Genomic DNA, 13,613 nt, shown 5'->3' with positions numbered 1-13,613 from the left:
ACAAAATAGCTCAGCAAGAGGCCTTCAGGATGCTCCTAGCCAATAGGGGTTTATCTGGTCCTGACACACACTTGCTGTGTGACGTGGCAGGACAACATTACACAGATCAGCACATCTGAATGCAGCATGGACTGTCAAGGTAAAATGGTGTCACGCTCCAGTAATGTCTGGCAGACAGCCAAGTTTCTTTGATCACTAGTTCAAGCAGCTAGAAGGCAAAAGGAAGAGGGCGTTGCTTTCTCCCGCCTCACAGGAGCACATGACTCTTCCGGTTTCTTCTAACGTTCCCCTTCTCCTTTCTTGAGTGACAGGAGCCAGAGCTGAGCTTCCTGTTTCACTGTGTGACTTCTGGTCGAATGCAGATCAGGCTCTAGTCTGTTATTTGCTGGTAGATTGGTTGTTTGGGGATGTCAGTTATCAGCCTGACTCAAAAGGCCCCAAAGTAAAGATGAAGTTATTCAGGTAAAACCCTTTCCCTGAAGAGCAGAAGTGGGGAGGGACATCTTTTCAAATCTCAGAAATGGAAATGGGCAAATCCTGTTGCTGAAGGAGTTAGTGATTCATTACAACTTTTATACACGGATCTGCTTCAAAAGCAGCAGGTACAAACAGCTGTGAAACAAAGGGTGGAAATATAGCTGCAGCTGAAATGCACCTGCAGTGGCTTTGTTCAAATTAGCATTCAGAAATGTACCTCGTGAAGGATGGAGCAGCAGTTCTCAGTATGTAAACTCTGAAATGTAATTTAAACCTACTCTCACTTAGTATTTCAGGCTCTCTTACTAACATCTGCCATTTTGCTACAAACTGACTTGATATCTTAAGATCCCTGGAGATGCAGCTGCAAAGAAGTCCCCTATGGTACAGTAATAGGGAAGGAACTTGTGCCATGTCGATAAAAATCTTGATAACCATGAGGCAGCTGGTGTGCTGAGATCATTGCCAATACTCTGTCACTGTTTCCTTGTGCTCTCTTCAGTTCCAGGTTGCTCTTCGTATAAGCCTGAACTCTGCCTTTAGAGAGAGATGGCTTCTCAAGAATGCTGTTATACGACCTTGAGTGCTGTGGTGTGTCCATCAGGTGCTCTGCAGTGTTTTCAGAGGCACCAAAGTCTGACATCTATTGTCTCTCTGCATACCTCCTTTTGTCCAGTGATGTGTGTCTCTTTTCCCCAGGATAGGATTTCTGGGTCTTGGCCTGATGGGAAGTGGCATTGTCTCCAACCTACTAAAAATGGGTCACACGGTCACTGTCTGGAACCGGACTGCTGAGAAAGTAAGTGTGCCCACAAGAAGGGGGCCGGGTGGGGAGTGGCGCCTTTTTACACTGAGATCTGCTGAAATGTCCATATGTTAAGAAATGTGTGAGCTTGGAATGGCATGTATAATGCCCAGGGTGATTGTATTCAGCTAGAGCAGTGGCAGTGGCCATGGCGTGGTGCTGGACAGCCAAGAAAGATTCAGGCACGTTCACAGTGAAAGATGTGCCGTGGTGCTCTGTTGTGCTGTTCAGGCTGGAATAGCTTCTTATTGAGAATCTGAACAGCTGCAATGAGGCTGAGGTAGTCTTTCAGTTTCCATCACTAGAAACTAGTTCAACAGGAGCTGATTGGCTATATATTTTCTTCCCTTCCCCTTGGTGGCTGTGTGTGGGGGGGGGGGGGGGAGGGGGGGGGAGAGGGGGTGGAGACCACGCACTACTTTGACTCCAAAATGAAAACTGCATCAGTGAGACACAGGTGTGTGCCTATGGAGAGAAACTGTGGCAACAGAAGTCATTTGATCAGCACAACCCGTAATACTCGAGCAAGGTGACAGAGGAGTTCCAGGCTAGGATTTGGTTAGGTGCCTTAAAATGTTCATGAATACTGTGGTTTACCTTTTTTCCTTTTGTGTGAAGGACATGTGGTAACAGAGTGCTAGCTGTATGCGTGTGTGAGAGAGCTTGTTTTCATGAGATCGTGGCAGTGCGATACACAAATACTAGTTTGGCCATTTTTCATATAGTTCAAGAGACTTCCCCTAAACACAGGTAGTGGCCGAACAGAAGCAGCTTGACCAACAAAAAAAAAAACAAAAACCACTAACTCCTGCTTCCCCAGCATCCCCACCACCACCATTCTCAGCACTGTGGCTATTCCTGCTGACAAAACTGTAGGTGCCACTTGACAGTCATCTTCCAGAATTTTATCCCCTTCTCTCAGATGTGGGAGTTTTCGTATCTTCTGTGAGGCGTCGCAAGACACGCCCTGCCCACCCCCATCGTGTGTTCTCAGAGCGGCTTCCTTCTCTTGTCCTCTCTCTGGGGGGTTCAGGAAGTGTGCAGGAGGCACTCTGTGCATCAGAGGGACAACCTTGGCTAGTGAGCAGGGCTGCGTGAGTGGCCCTTCATCTCCACGGGCCGTAAGACTGTCATAACCAAGGTGGTCTCTCAGGGCAGGGTAGTTCTGCTAATTGTGCTCAGGTACCTGGAATTTGCAGAGTGCGCCAGTTGAACTGTAGCAGCACTTCGATTGGATGCAGAGGGAGCACACGGCTCTCGCGACATTGTATGCAATCAGCACAGGCCTCATTTCACCTGTCCTTGCTTTAAGTATGTGTCACTTTTGTAATACTGGTAGGAAAAAAAGCTATGCCGATAGAAGCCCTCAGAATCTGGCAGCCCTGTGCATGGACAACAGTAAATAACATGTCTCATGGGCCACTCATGGAATCCAAAGGGCCGCACGCCACCCTCAGGCTGCAGGTTGTCCCTTATTGGTCTGCATAGTGGTCTGTCCTGCTAATATGCCAGGCCTTTTCTCACATCGTTCTGGGCGTGATGGTTAAAGCTTGTGTTACAGCAGGAGCTTAGAGGACCTGGTGCGTTGTGCTTACTGCTCCTTACGTTTGGATCTGTGACTTTTGCAGTGTGATTTGTTCATCCAGGAGGGGGCACGGCTGGGAAGAACCCCCGCTGAGGTGGTCTCGACCTGTGACATAACCTTCACCTGTGTGTCAGATCCAAAGGCAGCAAAGGATGTAAGGATTATCTCTTTCCTAACTGGAGTGCAGAGTAGAGTCCTGACTTGCCCAGCTGTACCCAAACCGTTTTGGACAGATACGGAGTACAGATTCCCAGCTCCACTGAACATATCAGTCAGGACCGTTCCAGACACCAGACAGCATAGTAGTAATTTTTTGAACAAAAACATTGCTATTGTATTTACACTTATTTAAAATTACACTCAGGGCAAGCCTACACTTAGGGGGAGGTTGACTTAAGATACTCAACTCCAGCCACGTGAATAGAAGAAGCTGTCCTGCTGACTTCCTTTACTCCTCACAGCCCCATGGAATACCTGGGTCAACAGTGGAGCGAGGAGCAGGCAGTTTAGCGCATCCCTGATAGATTGCTAAATTGAGCCATGGGTGATCACTCTCTGGAGCATTGATCTCTCCTTAAGTGTAGACGAGCTTTGAGAGCATGAATACTTCTGGATCCCTTCCAGTAGCTCGGCACCTAAGAGTCAGTCTTGTTTTAACTGCTGACAGTGAGGATTTGAGTTTCTTTGCAGATACCCTATTGCTTTACCCCTTGTCTATTCCCACAGCTGGTGCTTGGTCCAAGTGGGGTGTTGCAGGGTATACGCCCAGGGAAGTGCTATGTGGATATGTCAACAGTGGATGCAGATACAGTCACAGAATTGGCCCAGGTAACTACCTTGAACGAAATACGTGACATTCACTGTGGTGGAAATCTTATTGTTTTGGGGGTTAACTCTCTTGTTTTTTGCAGTACTGGGAGATACCCAGCTCTTGCCTAGGGAAAGTGCAAACCCAGAGAGCAAGAGAGAATGAAATGAAGTAACTTGTCACATTATGTCCTGTTACCAAAATCAGAACAGGTTTGGTCAAATGGCCATGTGCCACAAATCCTATAGTTTCACTTCCGTGCTGTCAACACAGCAGAAACACCCCCCCCCCCCCCCCCCACACACAGACAGAGAGATTACAACTACTTCTAGCAGAAACTTTGACTTCCTTCTGTGACAGGCAGACCAGAGGGCTAGCTTATGACAGGGGAGAGAGCTCTCTAAGAAGCAGAAAGGGTCCTGGCTAATCAGGTGTTATCACAGGCTGAGTAGGAGCAGTGGGGAGGATGCTGCTTAAAGCAGGGCCAGCTGATCCCACTTCAGGTTGCTACAGGCCTTTTAAAAGCCTTCCCCCTGGTGGGGAGAGAGGGAGTGGAAGAGGAGGTTGGAGGGAAGTGAGACGATTAGAGCAGATGGGGAGAAAGTTGAGAATATCGAAGGAGAATACCACCAGTACCAGAGACAATGGGAGGAGAGGCCTCCTGCGGGGAGCGCTTTGGGCTTCCTGCCCCTGGTAACCTCAGGGCTCAGCCGGAGGCTGGGAAGGACTGGTTACTCAGCCTGGTCAGACCAGGGGGCTCATACCCACCTCCCTTCCAGCCAAGGGACCAAAAACCAAACCCCAGCAAGAGCAAACGGACTGTGGATCAAACAGAGAGATACGGACCCTGCAACACTACCTTGCCCTTTTAAATCCATATTCCCTTCTCCTGAAACTGGCTTTGGTCCAGGACTAAAAGTAGGAGAACTGGGCAGTACAATAGCACACGACTTAAACGGGTGCAATGTAATGTCCTGGCTGTTGGTGAAACCGCATAAACTTCAGGCTCCAGATCTGCTCCTATGAGAAACAAAGGTCTAGGACAGGGGTCAGCAATCTTTGAGGCCGAGTGCCAAAATTTGACCTGTTGACCTTTGTGTACGGGCCGAGTGCTGGTGATACTTTTTAAAGTCACTCATAATCCTACTTACAACAGCTTCATTAATAAATGAAGATGCAGAGTTTAACCGTTTAGGTGGTAGTTGGTAGCATTAGCTGGTCTTTTCTTAATCTGGCTGCATTTAAATTGTAGGGTCCAGAGTCCATGGAATAGCTTTCTACCCAACCAAGTCCTTTCTAGCACCTCTTCTCTCTCTCCTTCTCTCCCCACCCCCACATAATATACTTTTATTGTCCCAAGTTTCTTAGACTTTTCCAGTGGCATGTGGCACAGTCGCACATTTTCCACATACTGAAATGTGTAAGTCCTCTAATCTAACTTTGTAGGGCAGGGAAACACTGACAGAGGTATAAGTGCATGGCTAAGGCAAGTTGCTAGGCTGGGGGCACCTTTTGCAGTCACCAGTATTGCATGCTACTGTGTTCTGCAGTATTCTGTTCTTCACTTACCTGTGTGTATAGAATCCTTACTTTGCTTTATGCACCTGTTCCTCGTGCACAGTGTTCTTGTTTGCCCTGTTGTCTACAATAGCATGCCTGGGCTGTTCCTGCACAACTAACCAGAAGATGTCCTCTTTGTTTCCAGGTGATAGTATCCAGGGGTGGTCGCTTCTTGGAAGCACCAGTTTCAGGAAATCAACAGCTATCCAATGATGGGATGCTCGTGATCTTAGCAGCTGGCGACAGGGGTCTGTATGAGGACTGCAGTAGCTGTTTCCAAGCAATGGGGAAGACCTCTTTTTTTCTAGGTAATTGAAACCCCAGGGGTCTTGCAATTTCTCTCAGTGCAAGGAGCAGGATTTCCAGCAAAGAGTTTGAGGGGGACTTAAATCCTCCTTGCAGACACTGGTAAGAAGTTGAGCGTATGAGTGAGTTGTATTTTCTCTCTCTCTGTCTCTCTCTCTCTCTCTCATGAGGTAGTACAAGCAACAGAGGCAGGTCTAGAATTGGGATGAGGGTTATGAAGTTGGCTGCAGCTCCTGTTTCAAACACTGGAATAGGAACCATGTTTAGGGTGAGGTTGATGATGAGGGCTCCATGAAGCTTTTTATTTCAGTCCCTACTTTTCATCGTGGTAAGCTTCTCCCTTCTGCCCCAGGACAGGGGCCTTAGGGGTTTGTAATCTGTGAGCTGGGGGAAGGGAGAGCTACTAGAGTTTGGAGGGGAGTGTCTTGTGGAGAGGCTCGAGTTGCAAACGTCATGGATGGGGCGTCTGCCATGCGGTGGAGGAATAGCCGATGGTATGTCTTTTCGCAGGCGAAGTAGGCAATGCTGCCAAGATGATGCTGATTGTGAACATGGTCCAGGGTAGCTTCATGGCCACGATAGCAGAAGGACTGACTCTGGCTCAAGTGACTGGTCAGTCTCAGCAAACTCTTCTGGATATCCTCAATCAGGGACAACTCGCCAGCATCTTCCTGGATCAGAAGTGCCAAAGTAAATTTCCTTCTTTTTTGTCATAGGCCGTGGTTGTTGCCGTAACCTAGGTGCTGTAGGCAGAGATGAATGGGGAAAAATAAATGTCCTATTTACTGTCAGCCCAGCCTGGACTGTTGAGCATTTTCTGTTGTTGGCCTCTGTACATCAAACTTGATGTGAAAGTTTGAATTCTGGTCTCCCAGCATATCATGGGCTTTGGAGGACAAAGCACCAACTCTCCATCTCCTGTAGCCAGTGTCTCCCTAAGACTGGAAGTAAGGCGTTTACTGGGCAAGGTGACAAATGAAATGCAAATCTGTCATAGGAACTGTTTGGAAGTCTGGGCTCAGTTTGACAGACATGTCGAGGAAATTTTGTTGTGAGCGGAGGAAGTTGTAAGGTGTGGAATAAAGGAGCATCTGCTGTAATAGGGATGGGAAGTGAAGGATTATGTAGAATTTAGGGCTGTCAAGTGATTTAAAAATTATTCATGTGATTAAAAAATTTATTGTGATTACTTATGCAATTAAAGTAATTGTGACTAATCACATCATTAAAATAATAGACTATCATTTATTAAATCTTTTGGGTGTTGTCTACATTTTCAAATGTACTGCTTTCAATTAGAACACAATACAAGTACAGTGCTCACTTCATATTTTTGATAACAGTAGCACAGTAAAAAAACAGAATATTTCAATTATCTAAATGAACAAATACTGTACAACAATCTCTTTATGAAAGTTGAACTTACAGATGTAGTATAATGTACAAAACCTGCATTCAAAATAAAATATGAAACTTCGGAGACTCCAGGTCCTCAGTCCTACTTATTATTCAGCCAATTGCTCAGACAAGCAAGTTTGATTACAAGGTGAGGGAGGTAACGATGCCTGCTTCTTGTTTAAAATGTCACTTGAAAGTGAAAATCGGCATTCGTGTGCTACTGTTGTAGCCAGCATCACAAGACATTTGTTCCAGATGTACTAAAGATTCATGTGTCTCACCATGCTTCAGCCACCATTCCAGCAGACCCATCCATGCTGAGGATGGGTTTTGCTCGGTAACAATCCAAAACAGTGGACTGAAACATGTTTGTTTTCATCATCTGAGTCAGATGCCACCAACAGAAGATGAATTTTCTTCTTTTGGTTTTTCAGTTTCCACATCAGAATATTGCTCTTTTAAGACTTTGGAAAGCATGCTCCACACCTCATCCCTTTGGGATTTTGGACAGCACTTCAGAATCTTAAACATTGGATAGAGCACCATTGCTATTTTTAGAAAACTCACATTGGTACCTTCTTTGTGTTTTGCCAAACCTGCTATGAAAGTGTTCTTAAAACAAATATGCTGGGTTGTCATTCGAGACTTCTGTCATATGAAATATGTGCCAGAATGTGGGTAAAACAGGAGACATACAGTTCTCCCCCAAGGAGTCACAAATGTAATGAACGTATTAACGCCCATCATCTTCATGGAAGCATGCCCTCTGGAATGGTGGCCGAAACATGAAGGGCCATCTGAATATTTAACAAAACTGGTGTGCCAATACTCTGCAATGCTGGCTACAAAAGTAGTATGTTTTTTTTAGGTGATATAATTATTATTTTTGAATTCTTATGAAACAGGGAGCGTTACCTCTTGTAAATGTAAACAGATGTATTTGTTTTAGCAAGGGGCTGATCAAGAAGTAGGACTGAATGGACTTGCGTGCGCTAAAGCTTTATATTTTTGAATGCAGATAAAAAAAAAAAAATTCCACATTTGTAAGTTGCACTTTCACAGTAGTTTGCACTACAGTATTTTGAGGTAAACTGAAAGATACTGCAAGTTTTTATAATTTTACATTGGAAATGTATATAATCAAATATTAAGCAAGCACTGTACGCTTTATATTCTGTGTAACAGAAATCAATATCTTTGAAAATGTAGAAAAACCTCCAAAATATTTAATTTCAGTTGATATTCTATTGTGTAACAGTGCAATTAATCACAATTATTTTTGAGTTAATTTGTGATTTAACTCAATTAATTGACATGACTAGTAGAACTGCGTATGTTTGAGATTTTTTAGGGTTGATTTTATAGTCTGATCTTGATCTCTCTTTACAGATATCCTACAAGGAAACTTTAAACCTGACTTCTACCTGAAATACATCCAGAAGGATCTTAGATTAGCCATTGCACTAGGTGATTCTGTCAACCATCCAACTCCCATGGCGGCAGCAGCTAATGAGGTAAGTCTCTCAGCATCACGCATGGATCTGTCTCCTGCAAGGCATAGGGGCCTCTTCTCAACAAGGGAGAAAATCTAGAAAGGAAAGCTACCTGGAGACAAGGTAACAGAGACTGATGTGTATCATGTAGTATGATGGCTCAGATAGAGATTTTGGGAGCAGGGATGTGGGTTTGATGGGAATTCTACAGATCCTTTGACCAGAGAAGGTGACCAAAGTGCTTTTGTAAAATCCGTGTGTTATGTCTTGCACTAGTTACCCAGTGCAATGTCTGCAATACTCTGGTTAGTGATGGCTACTCAGTAACTCTGATAGTTGCAGACTTCCAGGGAGGAGCATAACTGATCCTTTTCCCTTTCTCTCCTCCAGGTATACAAACGAGCAAAAGCATTGGACCAATCAGACAATGACATGTCTGCTGTGTACAGGGCCTACATCCACTAGGCTGCACCATTCTTACTGTCAATACCATGATTATTAATTAATATTATGATGATACTGGGTTTTAACTCTGGACCAGTCCATCTCTGTCTCTCCATTTCCTTTTATACACAAACTTTGTTGAGATCTGCCACAAGGGTCGCTGATGTGGTGAGCCTTCCCCTGCTGGCGCAAGGGGGAGGTTGGGCTCGGATTGTTGGAGTCTGATTGGAAAATCCATGCCATGCACTGACATCACAGAACAGAACGGTGGCGGCTGGTTCAGAAGCTCTGAGGCAACTCAGCCAGAAATCTGCTGCTTGGCTTTTTATTTTCTCCTTTGTACGCTTGTCCAAGATGCTGTTTCTAACAATTGCTTCTCTCCTTTCCCGTGGGTAACACATACGTTGGCCTCTCTGCATCAAGAGACAGCTGTAATGCACCCGATCTACCTGTGAATATAAATAGAACCTGAAGTCCCAGTTAGGGGGTGAGAATTGCTCCTGCTCATCACCCACTGCTATAGAACAAAGCACCCCCCAAGGGCAGTTCTGCAAGATGATTGATCTGTGTCTGTAGGCTGCATGCAACACTGTCATGATCCCCCAGCACCTGGATGGAGGAGCTCCTCATACTGATGGGAAAAGCACGCTGTATTCATGTCTTCCCTTCTACAGATAAGTCTGGCTTAGGGACCACAGGCCATGGTGGATGAGACATTGATACAAACACAGCCTCCTGAAAGGCTAATCACAGCTGCACATCACTGTAAACAGTGTTAAGAGATTTACAGGGGTTTGCTTAAAAAACTGTAAGTAAAAAATTAAAATTGAGCCAGATTTTTTTTCTTAATGAAGGAACAAACTTTGAAGTCCTTCCTGCCCTCATTTTATGTGGATATTTTTAAAATCACCTGTATAACCTGCTTTATCCTGACAGCTGTTTACAAAGGCTTGTTGGGTTCTGGCATTACCACAAGAAGAGTCACAACCCTATGGAAGGGGCCATGGGGATGATCAAAGGGCCAAGAGAAACTTGCACAGTTCCAGTCCGTGCTCTTCCTTTGTGGCCTTCAGGTGGTCATTTTAGTTCATGCTCCATTTCCATGTCTGTAAAAATGGGGTTGATATTAACCTACCTCACAGGGCTGTTGTGAGGCTTGATTAGCGAACGTGTAAAACAGAAAAATGTATAAAATTTAACTGTACGAGTGGTGAGTGTTGCTGTTATGGGCACCACACTAGCATAGAATAATCTCTTGTGCTGCAGTTGTGACTGCTTGGCAGGAGCCCGAGTTTCAGAAAGGCCTAATAAATAAAATGGGGGCTTAACAGTGCCGCTGAATTTGAGCCTCAAAGTGCTAGAGCTGAACTGTGGAAGTGAAATCGCAAGAATACAAAAATTTAGTGGTGAACGTAAAGCCAAAGTGCAAACAAGGCCCAAGTCTGTAAAAACCACAGAGCTTTGTCATTTATTCGCACAGTATTAGTCATTAAGGTGGGTTCTTGCAGCTTGGAGTCAGAGAATGAAAAAGTTAATAAAACACCAGGAACCAGCTTTATCGGCCGAGATCACTCCTCACCTCCTTAGGCTGGGCTTGCTCTCAGCTCCCTTTAGGGAATTCTGACATGGAAGAGAAGGCAAATGCTGAGCAGACTGTGTTCTGTTCCATTGGGTCCTAAGGGCAGCCTGCCTCCCATTAGATCTTTTTGGTTGCATTGGTTAAGAACAAACAGCATTGGAGCCTGGCATTGTTGTTCCCTTCTTTAAGGGCTGCTTAGGGGCTGCAGCAGGGAAACCCTCTGATAATCCTGGACTGGGGATTTCTTTAGTTGAAGCTGATGCTTTGCCTTTAACAGGATCTACAAATTGTGGGTCTGGTTCATAAGGAAAGGGAACGTATCAGATATCCACTGTGCACTATAGCATCCAACTCCTCACTAAAGTGCTAAATGTTAATTCTGTTTTAAATACTTCACCTCTTCTGATGACCCATTGCTGCCTGTGAGCTAATGCTTTATTACACAGCCCCTCCTAGGGCAAGCGTCTCCCCACAGTAAGCATTCCTGTTACACATCACTCTGTGCGCAATCTTATGTACACGTTTACTCATGAGACTGTCATCCCGCACCAAGGTAGTCTGTGTTAAATGCACACGAAACCTTACTTGCTATTACCTGTCAATCAGCTTTTGACATCTTGTATGCACACTTTACAACCACCATGAATAAGCCAAAGTCAGCGTTTCAGAATCCTTGGTTAAACACCTCACAGTTGTAAGGTAGTGCACAGCCTACGTCAGTTTAAGGTATGTGGGAAAAGTTACCTTTTCATTGTGCAGAAATGCAATAGAGGGCCTTTTATAATGTCCCCGCTGAAGCCTCTTGGAATAAATTTAGGGTAAATGGATCTGAGCCACTGTAATCTAGAATCTCCCTGCATTATGTTCTGGAACCAGCTGGAGAGAAGGGAGCTCTTAAATCTTGTAATCTGTGTTGTATAGTGAATTCAAAGAATTATATCTAGGGAAAATAGTTCCTGGGTCATTGCCCTACTGCAGGTTTTGTTTTGTCAGAAACATTCATGTTCTCAAACAGGATCAGCATGTCCTTGGGAGTGGCAGGGCAGAGCAGCGAAACACTGTAATTTATCCTGTAGAAGTCTTAACAGCAATTCTCTAGCTGGATGGATACTGATGTGGGTGTTTCCGGTAGGACTGTGTAATTATCCATACACAAGGGAGAAGAGAGAGCACTCTGAAATAGACTTGAAGCAAGGGGTGGGGTGGGGGGAGGAAATAGCAAAAGGGGACTATTTTGAGATGCCATTTCAGGTTCTGGGCCAGGAGTCGGCTTCACTTGGATTCGTATATTTATCTCTCTGTTTTCTCTGGACGTGAATCCCATTCTGTTTGCAAGCCTGAGACTTGGCCGGGGAGGGGAAGCTGTGGACTGCAAGATGCTATAATAAAACTGGCTAGTCAATGTTGTCTTAATATTGTTGGCAATTCTGTAAAGTTCCTTTTTATGAGGATTTCTGTTTTAGCCATTTGCTTTATTTTTTGACTTCCTCCTTTTTAAAAAGAAAATGTGACACTTGTGAAGAGCTTGTAAGAAAAGCAATTTTGTTTTGTTTCCTCAATGACAGATCCTATAGGTAATTAAGATTGTGAATTTTTTATTTTTTGCCTTGTTTTTAATTAACGTTTGTCATTCAGAGTAGGATGTGTGATAATGTTTAAATGGCAAAACAAAATTTTTTTGTGCAATTAACAAAGCTACTGGCAAAAGAAAATAAAACCTTTCTTGGTAAGTGTTCCGGTGGTTGTTTCTAAGGCCAGCTCAAGTCCGTCCTCTGGTGCCAGGGGAATATACGCCACTCTCCACTCCAAACAGATTGTGACAATCTTTCCTATAACTCACCTGGCACAAGTATCATTTAGATTCCTGACCCTGCAATGTGTTGGCCCCTTTGCCTTTGGAATCCCAATGATGTCACTCAGATCCTGCAAGTGCGAAGGTCTGCTTTGATGGAGCTAGTTTTGGGATCAAGGGCCAATGTAGGAATGATAAATACAAAACTGTCCTGGTGCAACAATTATTTCTCTAGGTAGTGACCCCCCAAATATAGGATTTTTGCAGACCTGTGGGAAGCTTGTAGTGAACCAACCCCAGCCATCTAAAATGTCCTTCATCCAGAATACACTTGTATTAAATTGCATTTGTTGTTTGTGTGGCATGAAGGGCTCTCCAGGCACTCTTTGAATATCAAATCCCTTAACTGAAGTGCTTACGATCTAGAGAGGAAGCTGCAAAGCACGGTGATCCTTTGAATTCTGATATTGTCACTTCCTTATTACTAAGCTGGCAGCTGAAAGCCTGTCCTGTTGCATCAGTATAAAACTTGTAAATTAATGTGTTTAAAAAAAATGAAAACTTAAAAATTGTATGGGGTAACAAGACTAAAACCCAGAGATGGCTGCATACGGTGGTATGCTAAAGCAAACAGGGCTTTCAGTCGTGCTGACATTTGCTTTCATTGCTTTACATTGACTCGGCAGACATCCTAAGCTTCATGTGCAGGTTGGGTGGTTGTGCCAATTAGTGAGAGTTGTTCTGTTGTATGGATCTGTGTGGGTGATGAGTGAGGGTGTATGCTGCAGTGAAAATATGTATTTTAGCATGTGTGGTGGGGATGATATAGTGAACTCTCAGATAACTGGCATTTTTAAACAGAGACTGGGAGTGGCTCGCCCCTTACAAAAGGAGCTTCTCTGCCCTAGGTGTTAACATCTCCACATTAGACTCTGACAATGGGCCAAAACCCCCCCGTCTTGACGACTTGTTTTTTCCTCTTTTGATACATACTACTGAGAATGGGCCTTTTCCACCCTGACTGAATAGACCTTGTTAGCTCCGGCTCTCCCTTTTACTGGGACCCCCTCTTTAAATACCGCTTTGAAACCACCCCCCACTCATGCATCTGATGAAGCGGGTCTTTGCACACCCGTGAAAGCTTATGCTCCAAAATACCCGTTAGTCTATACGGGGCCCCAGGACTTCTTGTTGTTCTCAAATTTTAGTTCCTTTTTCCATAGTGAAAGTAAATACAAATAAATAGACCTCCAATTTAACAGACCCTGATTTAATGGATATCAGAAATAACAGGACCACCCCTCTGCCCCCGCAATAAATAAATTCAGGTGAGTCAGCGGGGTCAGAGAAACAGCCACGGCCACCA

At 44.5% G+C, this 13,613-nt stretch overlaps 1 protein-coding gene across 6 annotated transcripts in view; it reads left to right on the top strand.

Moving 5' to 3' along the window:
* Positions 1-12,188, top strand: part of GLYR1 (glyoxylate reductase 1 homolog) — a 33,990-nt gene extending 21,802 nt beyond the window's left edge. For 3 of the 6 annotated variants that reach the window (XM_075010574.1, XM_075010578.1, XM_075010579.1), the window contains 7 exons: positions 1,177-1,276; positions 2,911-3,021; positions 3,594-3,695; positions 5,381-5,543; positions 6,052-6,231; positions 8,329-8,453; positions 8,823-12,188. In XM_075010574.1, coding sequence (XP_074866675.1) covers positions 1,177-1,276; positions 2,911-3,021; positions 3,594-3,695; positions 5,381-5,543; positions 6,052-6,231; positions 8,329-8,453; positions 8,823-8,897 — 856 coding nt within the window. In that variant the 3' untranslated portion in view covers positions 8,898-12,188. Of the gene's footprint in view, positions 1-1,176; positions 1,277-2,910; positions 3,024-3,593; positions 3,696-5,380; positions 5,544-6,051; positions 6,232-8,328; positions 8,454-8,822 lie in introns of all 6 variants that reach the window. The other 3 variants (XM_075010577.1, XM_075010576.1, XM_075010575.1) reach the window with 3 other exon arrangements.
* Positions 12,189-13,613: the final 1,425 nt, after the last annotated feature.

This window comes from Carettochelys insculpta, chromosome 16 (genome assembly GCF_033958435.1).
Source record: "Carettochelys insculpta isolate YL-2023 chromosome 16, ASM3395843v1, whole genome shotgun sequence".
Taxonomy (NCBI): Eukaryota; Metazoa; Chordata; order Testudines; family Carettochelyidae; genus Carettochelys; species Carettochelys insculpta.
Note: the sequence above shows the minus strand (reverse complement) of the source record. Positions and strands in the feature narration are given on the sequence as shown.